Raw genomic sequence first — 15,986 nt, 5'->3', positions numbered from 1 at the left:
ATGGACCAGTCTGTTTGATAGCCCGCTCGGTACTCGTTCGGTTAAACTCAAATCGAACTGGACTTGTGAAAAAAAAAGCTCGTTCATGAAAGTAAATACCCGCTCGATTTGTAAATGATACATACTCGACAAAATTTGACTCGACTCGGCTAAGGCTCGCTCGTTTATGCTCGAGTCGACTCGTTAGCTCGACTCGATTAAAACTCATTCATATATTGATAAATATATACATACATCTATGTATATATATATATATGTATTAGCTAATAATATAAGCATACCACTTTTATAATTAAATATATAATATGTAATCTAATTAGTCATGTCTATATAGTGAATATACTTTATAGTTATATTTTATAATTTGTATAATAATTAATCGATAAAATTTAATAATTTCATATACTAGTATGTGAGAACCATATATGAAATAGATATATGCTATCATATTAAGTATATGTATTAATAATATATGTATGCATATAATATATTATTATTTTGGATAAATATCAACTAGTTAGATATTTTAATTATTTATAAATTTTTTAAGATTTTATAATTCAATAGAGGTTCTACTTGTTAGTTGTATAAATTCAATATTAGATCTTTTATTTATTTATTATTAAATCTTACTCAAAAAAAAAAAAAAACAATTCGAGCTCGAGCTCGTCTAAACTCGTTTGTGGGACGAGCTCGAGCTCGAGTTCGAGTTGAGAGTTTAGCTTATTGAGTCGAGCTCGAACAAAAAAAAAAAAAAATCTCGAGTTCATGTATTTTGAGTCAAGCCGAGCTCGACAAGCTAAAAGCCGGTTTGGCTAGGCTCGATTACAGCCCTAGCCGTGATCATTAATTTAATCATAGCGTCATCATTTGCATATTGATCATACATCCTTTGGAACTCAGTGACTCAGAAGTCGATGCAAATTATGGTCTTGAGTTAGTGCAGTGAGTGGACTCGGTCCTACATACATGTGTGTGTGTATGGCTTCATTTACTCATACCATTCTAATACCAATTAAATAAAATCATATTTTGCAAGAAATTAATAAATTAACGTTCGAACTTATGCAATTCTACGTTCAAACGATAGGACTAAAATGTCCCACGAGACTTTACATTCGAACGTTTGATGTATACAGTTCGAACGTAAATATAAACGTTCAAACTATAGAAATGTTACGTTTGAACGTTAGGATTCAAATGGCCAGGAAAACTTTGCATTCGAACTTAGATTAACATACGTCGGAGTACAGATCATAGTTCTAACGTTGCCAATAGGACGCTCGGACGTTTAAACCTAGAAATGGCTGAGTCGACTCAGTTATTTTCGATTTCCTTAAATAGGATGTTTATCTTGAATTGGTCACCGTAGAAATGAAATATATATTGAGCGTAGACTATCTACGGTGGCCATTTGGCCATTGGCCACTTATGGTGGCTGGAAAATCAAATTACAAATCTGGCTCCGAATGAGTTTCGGTTCATACCGAAACCCCATAAGAAGGTTAAAAAAAATACAATAAAATGGAGAGAGATGTACACTAACTTTTTCTGTGACGGTTGTGGTGGTGATTGATAGCGGTGTGTGACAAATTCGATGGTTGAGTGTGACGGTTCGAATTTTGGATGTGGGTGGAAATGCCGTTCGACGTTTGGATACACAACATATATACAAGTAACGTGCGAACGTTACAACTATTATGTTCGAATGTTACGTTATTTCCCGCACCTTATGAACGTGTGTTGTAAATGTTCGAATATAAAATGAATGAATTTTTTATATATAGTATATTTATATGTAAATATTATAGATAGTATATTTTTCCAAATATAGATCAACTGGAAAAATACTATATGGAGTTAGTATATAGAGTAATATAGTAATATATACTATATATATATTATTTTAATATTGTAGTATATAGTAATACAATATATAGTAATATATATAGTAATTTGTATAGTTTTATAGATTACTATACTAACTATATAGATTAACTATATATACGATATACTAGATTATTAACTACATAGATTACTATATACTATCTAATTTAATATAGTAACTATATAGATTAATATATACTATATAGATTACTATACTTACCATATATATACTATATGTAAGGGTCAAATTAGTAGCCTATAATTTAGTTTCGAAATAAGATAAAAAATCAAGTTAAGAGATAAATCCAATAAGAGACAGGTCAAGTGGACTCAGACTCCTAAAAGGAAGTGAACTCAAGCTCCTAAAAAGAAAGTGATTCAGACTCCTAAAAGGAAAATATTTCACAAGGTAGTCAGTCTAAGGAAATAGACCTCTCTCTCTATATCTATATATATGAGGAGATATCCCACAAAATGAACAGACTCTCCACAGACTTTCTACACAAAAGCTTCCTATGCCCAAACTCTACGACACATAGTGACTTCAAAGGATCTTCTCTAAATTTCTCTATTGTATTGTGTGATATGTGATATCATGAGAGATTGTAAAAATACTTATTATAGTAGATTTTGCTCCCTAACAACCGATAGACGTAGGCTTTATGCCGAACTACGTAAATCTTTATGTCTCTCTATATTTATTTCTATTTGCTTATTTACTATTTATTTCATGGATGAATGCGAAGTGCACTGTATTGAATCCCGAATTACCAACGTGGGCTAGAGATAATTCTTTCCTCCATTCCGACCTGTTATACGAATTTAGGCATTAACTGCTAGCGCCGTCTGTAGGATCGACAATATCTTCTAGACTAGAATTGGGAGAAGGACATTCTCCTACTCATGAGATCTTCTCCAAAAAAACTCAGATAAGTTCCTAAACCTTGCACCTATTATTTTATTTCATAGAACAAATTAATATATATTTATATATGGAGGGACCCACAAAATGTGGTGTGCACTGAGAATGTGCACCGAGCACTGGGCGACATATGCCATGCACGTTACGTGCTCGTGCATGGCACAGAGCACCTCCACGGCCCCTTTAAGGATCGCCGTGCATGGCAGACTTGTTGCCCACCGACTCCATTTGTGGCGCGGCACAGTCCCGGCTACTATGCTGAGAACCAGGACAGAGCCGACGGGGGTTTCCCTGCAGGTATCTCACTACCAAGAAATCAAACATTGACGAGAAGCTACCCTCTAACTGCTTAGATACTATTAGGGTCGCTGGATGCCACGTGCCGATGTTGCCTGTTGTCGAAAGTGTTTCCCTCCTGTTGGCATGCCCAAATCCGACGAAAGGAGACGGACAGAGGATTTGTGCGTGATGCACACTGCAGGCAGCTTCACCCGCTGGCAACATGCTTGCCAACGACCACCACCTGCCTCTATCACAAGCTCAAGGGTCCTCTACCCCGTAGCTCCGCCCATCGTAGCACTCCACAAGCAATTGGCGAGCTTAACTGCACCATGCACGCTGTAGAAGGCCTAGAAGCGAAGTTTTCGTGTGTCAACAACCACCACCTGCATCGCCGGCATTTTTGGCCGTCGGCAAAGGAGGTCTTAGACCACATAAGAATTGTTGGCTGGTTTCTCCTCGCCGGATGACCACCGTCAAAGTTCTAGTGCTCGCCACTGAGTTCCTTGCCACCCGTGCTCGCCATTAAGTTCCTCACCACCAGTGTTCACTACTGAAATTCCCTCGCCACCAAAGTTCTAGTTCCTCGCTAGTGCTAGCCCACGGAAGCTCCCCTGCCCACGGAGACAATATCGAGCAGTTCACATGGCGAGCGACGTTGCACGGCAGGCAACAACTTACGACAATCTCCCTTGGCGAGCACTTATCCTCCGAGCAACTAGGCCAACGTTTCTGCCAAACTCTACTCTAAGTCACAGACTCACAACCAATGAAGACAAAATTACCACTGAGAGGCACACAACTTGAACACCCACACTTAACTTTGCCATGAGCAACGCATTTGTACAAAATGACTATGAATCAAATAGTTTGATTGAAGATAGAGGAATTGATGAACAATGCAACTTGGTCTCATGTCAACCACGAGTCCTGAAGAATAGAAAGCGATAGCTAAATTGCTTTGGTTTGTCTCAAACTTGATATTTTTTTTTTACTATCGAATTTGATTTTTGGAAGAATTTCCTTGCAAAGCTCCTCGAGATTCCACAAGAAACATAGTGATTGTACACCCTGAGAATATAATTCGTTGGGAATCACTTGCGTGGCACGAACCACCGACTACGAAGGCCCTCTCAAGCATTGCACGCCATCTTAATTTGTTGTCATCAGAACAGACCATTCGGTATTGTGGGCATCCCGTGTCCTCATCATTGGCAAAGCATGGTAGACTTAGACTCTTAAAAGGAAAGAGACTCAAACTTCTAAAAGGAAAAAGGCTTCACAAGGCAATCACTTTAAGGAAATAGACCTCTATATATATGAGGAGATCCCCCACAAAACGAACAGACTCTCCACAAGCTATCTACACAAAAGCTCCATACGCCCAAACTCCACCACACACAGTGACTCAAAAGGATCTTCCCTAAATTTCTCTATTGTATTGTGCGATATGTGAGGCCATGAGAGATTGTAAAAGCACCCATTATAATGGATTTCACCCCCAAACAACCAATGGGCATAGGATTTATGCCAAATCACGTAAAGTTTTGTCTCTCTTTATTTATTTCTATTTGCTTATTTGTTATTTATTTCATGGATGAATGCGAAGAGCACCATATTGAAGCCTGAATCACCAACGTGGGCCAGAGATAATTCTTTCCTCCAGTCCTAGTCTGTTATGCGAATTTAGGTATTAACACTATATACTAAATTACTCTATATACCATATACTAGATTACTATATTATACTATACCATATACTAGATTACTATATTATACTATATATACCACATACTAGATTTATATATATATACTATATACTGGATTACTAACTAACTATATAGATTACTATACTATATTATATGTAATATATACTATATACATTACTATACTATATATTTATATTATATATACTATATAACTATATAATATATACTAAGATTAAAACAAATAACTAATTAATAATATATACTAAGATTAAAAAAATAAGTAATTAATAATCTATACTAAGGTTAAAACAAATAAGTAATTAATAATCTATACTAAGGTTAAAACAGATAAGTAATTAATAATCTATACCAAGATTAAAACAAATAAGTAATTAATAATATATACTTAGATTAAGAAAAATAAGTAATTAATAATATAAAACACAACTTACATATCTAATTTAAATCTACATCTTAGATTGATAAGTAACTATATGAATTTAATTAATGGTAATATTTAAATGTTAGGAAATTAAAACAATAACCAATAAAACAAATAACGAGCTCCACATACTATACTTAGGAAAAAACATACTGAACTTCTTCGAATCCCTCAGTTAAGACCCAACAATGAATTATTTACTGAGGGTTTTGATGAAGTTCAGTATGAATATATACATTATTTAAATTTATAACCTTATCTATTTGGAATCAAATTCACATTAAACACAACTCACATATATATAATTTAAATCTACATCTTAGACTGATATATAATTATATCTAACTTAATTAATGATAATTTTAAAATTCTAGGAAATTATAACAATAACAAATAACCAACTCCACATACTATACTTAGAAAAAAACATACTAAACTTCTTCGGAATCCTCAGTTAAGACCCAACAATTGATTTTTTATTGAGGATTTTGAAGAAATTTAGTATGAATATACATTACTTATATGTTATAACTTGTGTTATAGCTATATGTTATATGCTATAGCTTGTGTGTGTGACATTAGATGAATAACTTTAGACTCGTTTAGGAATTAGTGTATATTAGGGTGTTCACTAATTCCTAAATTATCTAGTGTGGACAGTTTGAGATTATATTTTCTATATTGTACATTTTCATTACTCTTTCTTTACAAGTCCATGATGGAAATTTCGGTGTTTTCTTCATTTGTTCTTCGGGTATATGGTTTGCAGGGTGACAATCCCTCTCTGCGACCATGTACACTTGGAGAATTATGGAGATGTGCTGCTGAAATTTTTACTGACATGCAGAGTACAAGAGTGACGAAACTTGTGCAATATAGATGATATAATTTGATGGGAGAGTGAAAGACAGAATTACTCCAAATGAGTTGTCTGGAGATGAGATAGTGGAACAATTAATGGAACTTGGAGCGAACAATTTTGGCAAAGGTCGGGGAAAGAACAAGAGAAAACGAGGTGCAACGGAATTAAATTGGACAAAGTGGAGTATTTTATTTTTTACTTTCCATATTGGTCGTCATACATGTTGTGACATAATTTGGATGCACTGCATATAAAGAAGAATATTTGTGATAATATACTGGGGACATTGATGAACATTAACAAAAAGATAAATTGCAAGATTAAGACGAGGAAAGATCTTGAGATCTTGAGAGAATGAGAATTAAACATAATTTTCATTTGCAGGTGAAAGACAATAGGGTTGTTATGTCGCATGCATGTTTTACGATGACAACGGATGAGAGGATGGACTTTTACAAATGGTTGCAAAGTGTGAAGTTGTCAAACGGTTAAATCTCAGTAGATGCGTGAGCCCTGATGAATGAAAAATATGTAGATTGAAAAGTCATAATTGTCACGTATTTTTGCAGAAATTGTTATCGGTAGGAATTTGTAAGAAGCTGACTTCTAATGCATGCGTCACCATAATTGGTACGAAGATGATACTGCATGTACGTGTCTCCATACCGGTGGTCGGGTATCGATACATAGTGATAGCCACTTTTCGAGTGTAAATACTACATGTAAATGGTACGAAGATGCTCCGTTCATATTGGCTTGTCAAGCGACCCAAGTCTATTACTTGATTGATCCAATGAAAGAGGCTGATGAAGCTAGTAGAGAGATAACTTGGCAAGTTGCACATAACTTTTTTCCTCAAAATATTTATGATGCATGATTGGTAGTAGATCACGATTATATTAGAAATGAAGATGACACTTCGATTATAGAGGCCTACTAGAAAAATGGAAAGGGTATTAATTTATTTGTTAACCTTGGTGCACTTGAACTAATCCCCTTATTTAGAGATGACATCTCACCTGTACATCTTAACCCGTTTGTATTAAATGATCGTTGAGTTGAAGATTTTGACGAATAAGAAGAATCAAAACAAGGAGAAGAAGAAGAAGAGGAAGAAGAAGTCGATGAAGAAGACGAAGAAGAAAATGATGATAAAGAAGGAGATTACAAAGATGTTATTGAAGGATATTCTGCAACAAATATGGAAAATACATCTGGAGATGAAGATTAAAAGTACTAAATATTTTATTTACATAAATTAGGCTATTACATTTTTCATAATTATTTCTAAACTAGTTCATTGAAAAAAATAATGCTTTTCAAGGATGCCACCAAAATGACAACAAAGAAATATGCCTCCTCCGCCAAGTCCCGAATCGTTGAGGACTCCCCAACTGAGAACTTTGCTCCTGATCAAGTTGATACGCAAGAAGCAGACGGCCAGTCCACACCTACCAGTAAGTAAATTCTTGTTGATAATTAATTATATTTGAATACTTGGGGATACTGGTTTTAATAATTTTAAATATTTTATCTGATGCATTGTCACGTCGCGATCGTGACTTAACACGTGGTCTGGCTTTGGGAAAAAATAGAAGGTACTAGAAAATCAAGGTCACATCCACAATAACTCCACTGGGAGTGTGGATGATAGTGTGACATTGCTTTCCTCTTATGTTAGAACAATACTAGTCCGAGCTTATGCGTCATTTTATGTGTGGTCATGGCAAGATTTTCTAAATGAGGTTAATGATCATATTCAGAGTCGTGTACTGGTGATTCTATATACCCTAGTTTTTTTTATAGATGTTTTAATTTCATATTTTTGACGTAATTCATTTCTTAGGATGAATTTGACCTAAATTTTGACCGTAGCGAAGAAGTACGAACTATGAATGAGTTGATGACTGCATTATTTCGGCGTCACAAGGGACGATGTCATGATCACTTCAAGAAATTTGAGATGTTGGAAGAGGCTGCCTAGTCCCTTTTTCAAAAAATGGAGTTAGAAGATTGAATGAAGTATTGTGATCTTTTCACAAGTCCAGATTATCAGGTATTTTAGATTTTCCCCTATAACTTATTTATATCTATATTGGTTTCATAGGTTATATTTAACATTGTCAATTTTTCCTGCAGCACTTAAGTTGTATCAATGCACAGAGTAGAACGTCTTTGACAATCCACCATCGCGCCGGTTCAAGGTCGTTCCAGCGCCTTGCTGATAAAATGATAATTACTTATTAAAATTCAATCATTTTTATCATATTTTTTTATTTAAGTACTAACATGATTTATTTAAAATTACTATTATGGCTTTGTTAGAAACGCGATAATCCTGAAAATTTCTCTCATTCATGTTTATGTTGCTACTCACACTGATGGGCATAACAAGTAGATTGATCATGTCGCTAAAGATGATTATGTAAGTGAAATCATTTTGTGTGAATAAATTATGCCAACATGTGAATATATATGATTTTTTCTTACTATTTCTTTGAATATGTTAGTTATTGTGTGCTTTCTTCCTAATTGTAGGAAAAAATGATTGAGATGCAGTCAGCCTCTTAAGAATCTTTTTCTAGTGACATGAACATATTTACGCAAGTCTTCTGGACGAAGTCTGGTTTGGTAAGAGGTTTGGGATGGTTCATCCTCCACGACCTCGACTTCAGAAGTTAATAATTTTACTAAGGATTTGGATGCTGCACCCTAAGAAATTGAGCAGATGAACTCAAGACAATAGGAGTTGGAGGCTCTCTTATCGCGACAGTACGATCTAGATATGCGTTTGTAGGAGCGGCAAAGAGACCAGAAGGAAAGAATACGCATTGAAGTTCAAGAACAAGTATAGAGGAAGATGTTGATCTAGATGGAACATGTTATATCATTGCAGTAGGATCGCGATAGGGGAGGAAAGAAGAAGAAATAAACTCTATCATTGTTCAAAACTTTTGTTATCTAATTTTGCAACTCTCTAAAACATTTTCATGAGATGATACTATTTGTGGTGTAATATAATACATTTTTTATGCTTTTTAATTTTATGAAATTATTAGTTTTGACCAATACGTTCGAATGTAAACAAAGAACGTTCGAACATTGCTTTACATTCGAATTAACGTTCAAACATAATTATATAGACGTGCGATATATATGTTCGAACGTATATACTTCACAAACGTTCGAACTTATTCTGTTACGATCGAACAAATATTTCTTAATATTCGAACATATTTATTAACCTTTTGAACTTTTAATCTTTGGTGTTCGAACAATTGTCAAATAACGTGCGAATGTAAAATTCAAACGTCACATCACAAATGTTTGAACGTGTGTACGTTCGAATGTAAAAATCAAACGTTCGAATATTATTTGATACGTTTGAATGTACTTTCTGTGACAAAACTCGACTTTCACAAAATCTCTTTACGTTCGAATATTGTATCTCACGACAGACTTCTAACCATCACAAAAAAAAAAAAAAAAAACTTTTAATAATAGTCGTACAATAAACCGTTATAAAATACTTTTTATGATGCCTTTTTAGTGACAGTTTTAAATTTGTCACCAAAAAATTTTTGTGACGATTTTCTTATTTTTTGTGATGAATAAATGAAATCTGTTATAGTATATATTAGCCATAGCTTACGATATCACAGAACACTTGTCCATGCTTCTGGCATTCCTTCCAGAGAATATTCCCCCAATTCGAAACCGCCCCCTCTCTCACTCTCTCTCTGCATTTCTGCTACTTCTGTCAGCAAAGGATGCAATATGGCCATGGAAGGCCACGCCCCGACATGCAAGTTTGGCTTTCTCCAGATCACTAACTTCGATTGCGTGCAACCAGATAAAACATATGCGCTTAAAACTACGTACGTACATGGCCACCAATGGAAGATCCCCGTGACGCTTCGAATGCTGACGTGTCCCCGTGAGAAGGAAGCCCGACATGCGAAGCATGTCTACGTGGCAACTCGTGTTGTCGACTGAGTGGTGATGTTCATGTGGTCGATGAGATTAATGTGAACGTACATGCATGTTTGAGTAGAAAGTCTAGACTTAGAGGTGCTTTTGTTCCGTGGAATGAGCCGGAGAGCTTTGAATTTATAGGGGTCTAATTTGGTATATTTCCTTCAAGACATTCATTGCTTATGTCATTTCAATGCTTTCAACGTCTGACTTTTTGTCTCTTTTCGGGTGAATGCATGTTATCTTTAATTTATTTCTTTTCTTGTAACGTTTGCAAAGTTAATTGATTTTGGTCAATTCTAAGAATTTGAACTTAAACATTCATTGATCCAACGTACGACTAGAGCTAGCTTTCACTAATTGTTAGCTGCTAGGCACGTATACAATATTGTAAACGTGGTTATATTAATTTAAGTCACACGTACTGTTCAAATTGTACATATATTAGGTAAATGTATTTGTGTAAATGATTACGAAAACCTAATCTTTTGACCATTCCTTCGCATGCAGATATCACAAATAATGCATGCATGTGGTTAATATCATGGCATGGATTCATACAAATTCTGACTGATAATCTAATTCAGATCATGAACAATCTTTCGTCGATGCTTTTCTTTTTCATTCTTTTATTTGTACCAAAAGTGGAGTTAACAGCTGGGCAAGCAAACACATGACTCCAGTACTTAATTAAGAGTTCTGTCGTATCTAGTTATTTTTGTATATTTTTTTTATGTATTTAACTGATATAATTGATTAAAACAATTATTTTATATTAAAAAAAAAATAATCAATTAAATTAATGGAATGTATAAAAAATATGCAAAAAATACAAAAAATACTGCACGTAAAATTAATTTTGCTTAATTAATCAACCAGAGAAAGCTAGTTCGCCTGCTGGAGTAGTACTACTGATCATGTTTATCATGTAGCTAGGTTAATACCGCGTAGAGCTGACGGATTCTTTCCAATATTTTCCTTTTTATATTTCTTGATTAATGTTTTTGCTGGGAACTAGCTAGTCGGCCAGCTAAATAATATTTTCCTTTTTATATTTCTTGATTAATGTTTTTGCTGGGAACTAGCTAGTCGGCCAGCTAAATAAGGTCAAAGAATGTCTAAGAAAAGACCCAATTGATTATTAGAATGTCTTGAAAAAATGGTATCATCAAGATTTTTTTTTAGCTAGCTGAAACTGAACTGCTTTTTCAGTTTCACTGGCCTTTCACTTTCACCCAATCATGAAGACATTTTTGAACCCAAAACCTAGCCTGAAATTGCGTGTCCAATTTTTTTCTCTTCTCCAATCGAAACTCCAAAGGACTAAACTGACCCTCTGATCAGACTGAGCTAAGGAAAAGCTGCACATAAGACCAAAACTATGTAACAGTCTCACTAATATTTATTCTCTTCTAGCTTGTTGCATCCCAGATCACCAATCCTTCCTCTCTCTCTCTCTCTCTCTCTCTCTCTCTCTCTCAGCTCTCAAGAAGCCATATATGAATATCAGCTCTCTTAAACGGTCTCCATCATCTTCTTTGGACAATGAAGATTGCCCCTCACAGCCATCTCATATGAGGGTTTCTAGGCCACGAATGGACGACAAGCTGCCAGAGAGAGGCTTGAAGTCCACTGCAGTTAGGCCTTATGTTCGATCGAAAATGCCTCGGCTTCGGTGGACGCCTGATCTTCATCACTGCTTCGTGCATGCCGTTCAACGGCTTGGAGGAGAAGACAGTAAGCCATGTTTTGTGTATATATATAATTTCGACCCTCTTTCACCTTAGTTAATCCTCTTATTAGAAAAAAGGAAAAAAAGAAAAGAAAATAAAGTCATGCTTTACTCTTAACGTACAATTAAAATAATCCTGATACGCTTATTATTTTCTTCTTCAATTATTTAGGAGCTACTCCAAAGATGGTTTTACAACTAATGAATGTGAAGGGCCTTACCATATCTCACGTAAAGAGCCATCTTCAGGTTTTGATCAAACCCTCAGTTTAGGTCATCAGCTAGCTAGAAATGTATGTATTCTTGTTAATATTTTTGATAATCTTCTAACAATTAGGTTGGCTAATTGACAGATGTATAGGAGTATGAAGCATGAGCAGATGATACAAGGTACGTACTATATAATATATACATGATGATCATGTAAATCGCTTACTCACTCATGCGTGCATGCCCCCAATATTGTAGAAAACACATGTATTTATGAGTTTTCTTAATACAGTAACACATTATTTTCTTTACCATTAAGCTTCATTGATGAACAATAAAGATCAGTTTGGTAAATCCCATTTCCCATCATGATCGAGGAGGTTTTGGCTCTTCACATATTTTTTTCTCGTATATTAGCCCTCTAATATTTATTATCTCGGCAAGATTATATACAGCAATTGATGGAGAATTAACCATCTGTGATGGTGATTAATTTAACTGATGGATGTACTTTTCTCTGTCCATCCGAGAAATAATTAGTTTTCTCATTTCCTAAAAAAATATTGCTTTTACTACGACAAATTTAATTTTTAGAGACAAAATTTATTAGGGACAAATTAAATTTCGTCTTTAAAAATACTTATTTGGGATGAAATTTATTTGAGACAATTTAGAGACGAATATTTTTTTGAGACGAAAATGGGGTTTTCTCTCGTAGTGTTTGTGCATGCTAACGTCATGACGTTGTAACGTTCTTAATCTGATAAGATTATTTTCAATCTCTAGCCCTCCTGTATAGTGTGCTTTCATAATTAAGGATATTGAATTGTGCACAAAAAACCATAGGGGTGTGCGAACTCTGCTCTTTATTTTTCTCAAGCAGGCCACGTCAAAAATCTTGGCGTGTCTTGTGTGGGTGTGTGGGCTTTTTTTGTTTTTTTTTTTTTATGTTGTTGTTTAAGATCCTGGGTGCAACAAGAGCATGAGCATGCTTCTCCTTCTCACATAATTATGCACTTATATTTGACTTTTGGATATCATTAAGTTGTCATCATCATCATCATGTTATATATAGTATCTTATAATTTTAGTTTCTGGTTTTACATGATTATATATATATCCTTCACAAGAACTTCAGCATCTAGATTTCACAGTACAGGAGTTGATCAAAAGCCTATAATTGATATACACATAGATAGGCACATCGATCCTTAATATGCATGGTTGCCGCGATCTTTGAAGTACGTGCGTGCGCGGTTGTTGTTGTTGCAGAAGCAGCTATGGCAGCAAAGAAGAATGATAAGGCACAGGGCATTCTACATTCAAACTATAACTTCTTATGCTTCAAACAGAGATATTTCCAACAGAGTGAAAAGTTCGCGGCCGTATTAATGATGGATAACAACTCATTCCAGGGCAGGAACAGTACTGGGACTGATCATTGCAATGAAGATCTTACTCCCAATAATACAAGCATGCCAGCCCGATGGTTTGTCTTTTTTTTCTTAATTATTTCTTACTCTATATCATGAACCGGTAATTAACTAATGATTGAACTCACAGCATAGGACGGAAACAAGAACTAAATTAGCATATATATGCAGCTTGAAGAGAGAGCTTAAAAGATCATGGATTTCGAAAATAACTGGAAGATGCATGAAGACACAGAAAAAAGACACCAAACTAATTAAACATGGGGAAAATTAATATGCTTCGCCAGTACTAGTACTAGTAGAAGCAAGTTAGCTAATAGATTATCAATTGGATCCCAAGTTGAGAGCATTTCTTCTTTTTCTTCACAATCATCATGACATGAAAAAGATACTGTACTAGGGTGACTTGGAGCTAGGAGCACTTTTACATGACCCCCACACGTCTTCTTAGAATGAGTAAAAAGAATCAGCTAAGAGTGGGAGATTCTAGTGGTATATAACCTTGGGCATCAATACGAATTTCAGTTTTTGGCTTCTTTTTTAGCAGGGTGGGGAAGCAAGAGATCATGCGGATTGGAAGGAAAATGACCGAGCCATCACCAATATCCCAAGAAATAACAAGCAAAGCATGGGAGCAGAAACCAAATTCTTACATCATCTTCAAAGATCTTCTCGAGAGCTGTGCCACTAGAGTACTCTCTCTCTCTCTCTCACACATAACACAATTATGAAAGACAAAAACAAACGTGTCCGTGTCCGTGTCCTTGTCCGTGTCATACATGATGAGACTAACTATTACCATATTTTTTACGTTTTCATGCAGGGGACAAATGAGCAAAAAAGAGTACCCTTACAAGATACTGCTGCCGGTTGCCAGAGCAATGATCGAACAAAAGAAACACCCGCAGAGAATATAGAGCGAGTGGATGATTATAAAATGTCTTTATCAATGAACTCAATAGGGTCCAGGTCATTGTTGAAGCTGCACAAAAGTGCAGATCATGTCAATGATGTTTCTCTTGAGCTCACTCTTGCTTGAAATTAAATAAGCACATAAACGATATATATATATATATATATATATATATATAGAGACGGTTTTGGGACCTTAAAAATTGTCTCGACCTTCTTTGATAATCCTAGAATTTAGATACCATGCATGATCATAAGTTGACACATGAAACTTAATTGCTTAGGGTAATTGGGTAAGGCGAGCTAGCTAGTTGATCTGGCACTGATCATCATCATGTGCATGCTAATGATGGCCGGCCTGTTGGCCCAGGGGCATGTGAAAATTGTTCCCATGCATGTAATTTATAGCCTCCTTGTGAGGTTTTGAACTTTTGAGTGTAAGGACTAAAACTAAAGGCCGGGCCCGTTGTAATTAGATATAGAAAAGCTTGACGTACTTTGCACCTAAAATTTTGTACATGCATGTAGTATTTTCTATATGAGGGTTACTATAGTCACAAAGAAATTATATAAAAATAATTTAAAAAACTGTCGTGATTTCATGTGATCCGTTAGATCTACTTAACAATAAAAATAATTTTACAATCTGATAAACTATATAAATATATGTCAGTTTGTGGGATTATTTTTATATAATTTATTTGTAACTAAAGTATTTCTCTTTCTATATCAATTACCATCTTCATTAATATTGGACCATATATATATATAGATTCCACATGCATGCAACTGCGTGTTGGAAAGAAGAGATATATGCTGGAAACTCTCTATTTTCATTGATAAACTTTGTCTATAGCAGACAATATTTATACATGATGTAAAAGAATAAACAAATAATTGAGTTGGTTACAAAAGCAACGTAGGGACTAGTAACAAATTCCTCTACTGTTAGTTTCTAGAACTTGCATTCGGTTGTGTAGTGCTCTGCTAGTTGTGTGGTGCTCTGCTGATGTAAATTACGATGGCTCTGTAGGTGTCCTCCATTTCTCGCTGTAGTGTCATGCCGAGTGCTCTCATTCTGTTTGTGAAAAGGTGGTATAGAGTCATTTATTTCAATACGCCCCCTTGAGTTCAAGAGGGTATCTACCACGTTGAGACTCGCTCTAAAAAGTGTAGATTTCTCTGCAACTAGTGGCTTTGTTAGGACATCTGCAATCTGTTCTTTGGAGCTGCAAAATTGAACTTGTAGTGCACGAGTAGCAACTCTATCCCTCACAAAGTGATAATCGATGTACATATGTTTTGTTTTGGAGTGATAGATTGGGTTGACAAACAGATATGTGGCTCCAATATTGTCACACCAAAAGATTGGAGCCTTAGAAAGAGAAATACCAAGTTCTCTAAGAACTGATTGAAGCCATATGCACTACAACAGAATGTGCCTTTTGTGACAGAGGAAACTGTCACCAAAAAAGGACAAACCGTCACTAAACATATTTGGTGACGGTTTCAACCGTCACCACAACCGTCACCTAAAGTGCGTCACAGAAAATATTTGGTGACGCTTTACTGTTCAACCGTCACAAAAAATATTTTTAGTGACGGTTGGAAGTGTTCCGTTCG

At 35.2% G+C, this 15,986-nt stretch overlaps 1 protein-coding gene across 1 annotated transcript; it reads left to right on the top strand.

Annotated features, from left to right (window-relative positions):
* The first annotated feature begins 11,568 nt into the window (after nt 1-11,568).
* LOC109012570 lies at nt 11,569-14,490 on the top strand. Its single transcript, XM_018994275.2, has 6 exons — nt 11,569-11,813; nt 11,981-12,057; nt 12,162-12,198; nt 13,291-13,507; nt 13,999-14,143; nt 14,275-14,490. Exons 1-6 carry the CDS (start codon nt 11,576-11,578, stop codon nt 14,488-14,490), a joined length of 930 nt encoding a protein of 309 aa, XP_018849820.1. The 5' UTR covers nt 11,569-11,575.
* Nucleotides 14,491-15,986: the final 1,496 nt, after the last annotated feature.

The sequence above is a fragment of the Juglans regia genome, chromosome 4 (assembly GCF_001411555.2).
Source record: "Juglans regia cultivar Chandler chromosome 4, Walnut 2.0, whole genome shotgun sequence".
Taxonomy (NCBI): Eukaryota; Viridiplantae; Streptophyta; class Magnoliopsida; order Fagales; family Juglandaceae; genus Juglans; species Juglans regia.
Note: the sequence above shows the minus strand (reverse complement) of the source record. Positions and strands in the feature narration are given on the sequence as shown.

Coding starts and splice junctions, on each gene's coding strand:
- LOC109012570 (XM_018994275.2), top strand. CDS start 11,576: ATGAATATCAGCTCTCTTAAACGGTCTCCATCATCTTCTTTGGACAAT. Junction 12,058..12,161: donor ACGTAAAGAGCCATCTTCAG/GTTTTGATCAAA, acceptor GCTAATTGACAG/ATGTATAGGAGTATGAAGCA. Junction 13,508..13,998: donor ACAAGCATGCCAGCCCGATG/GTTTGTCTTTTT, acceptor CTTTTTTAGCAG/GGTGGGGAAGCAAGAGATCA.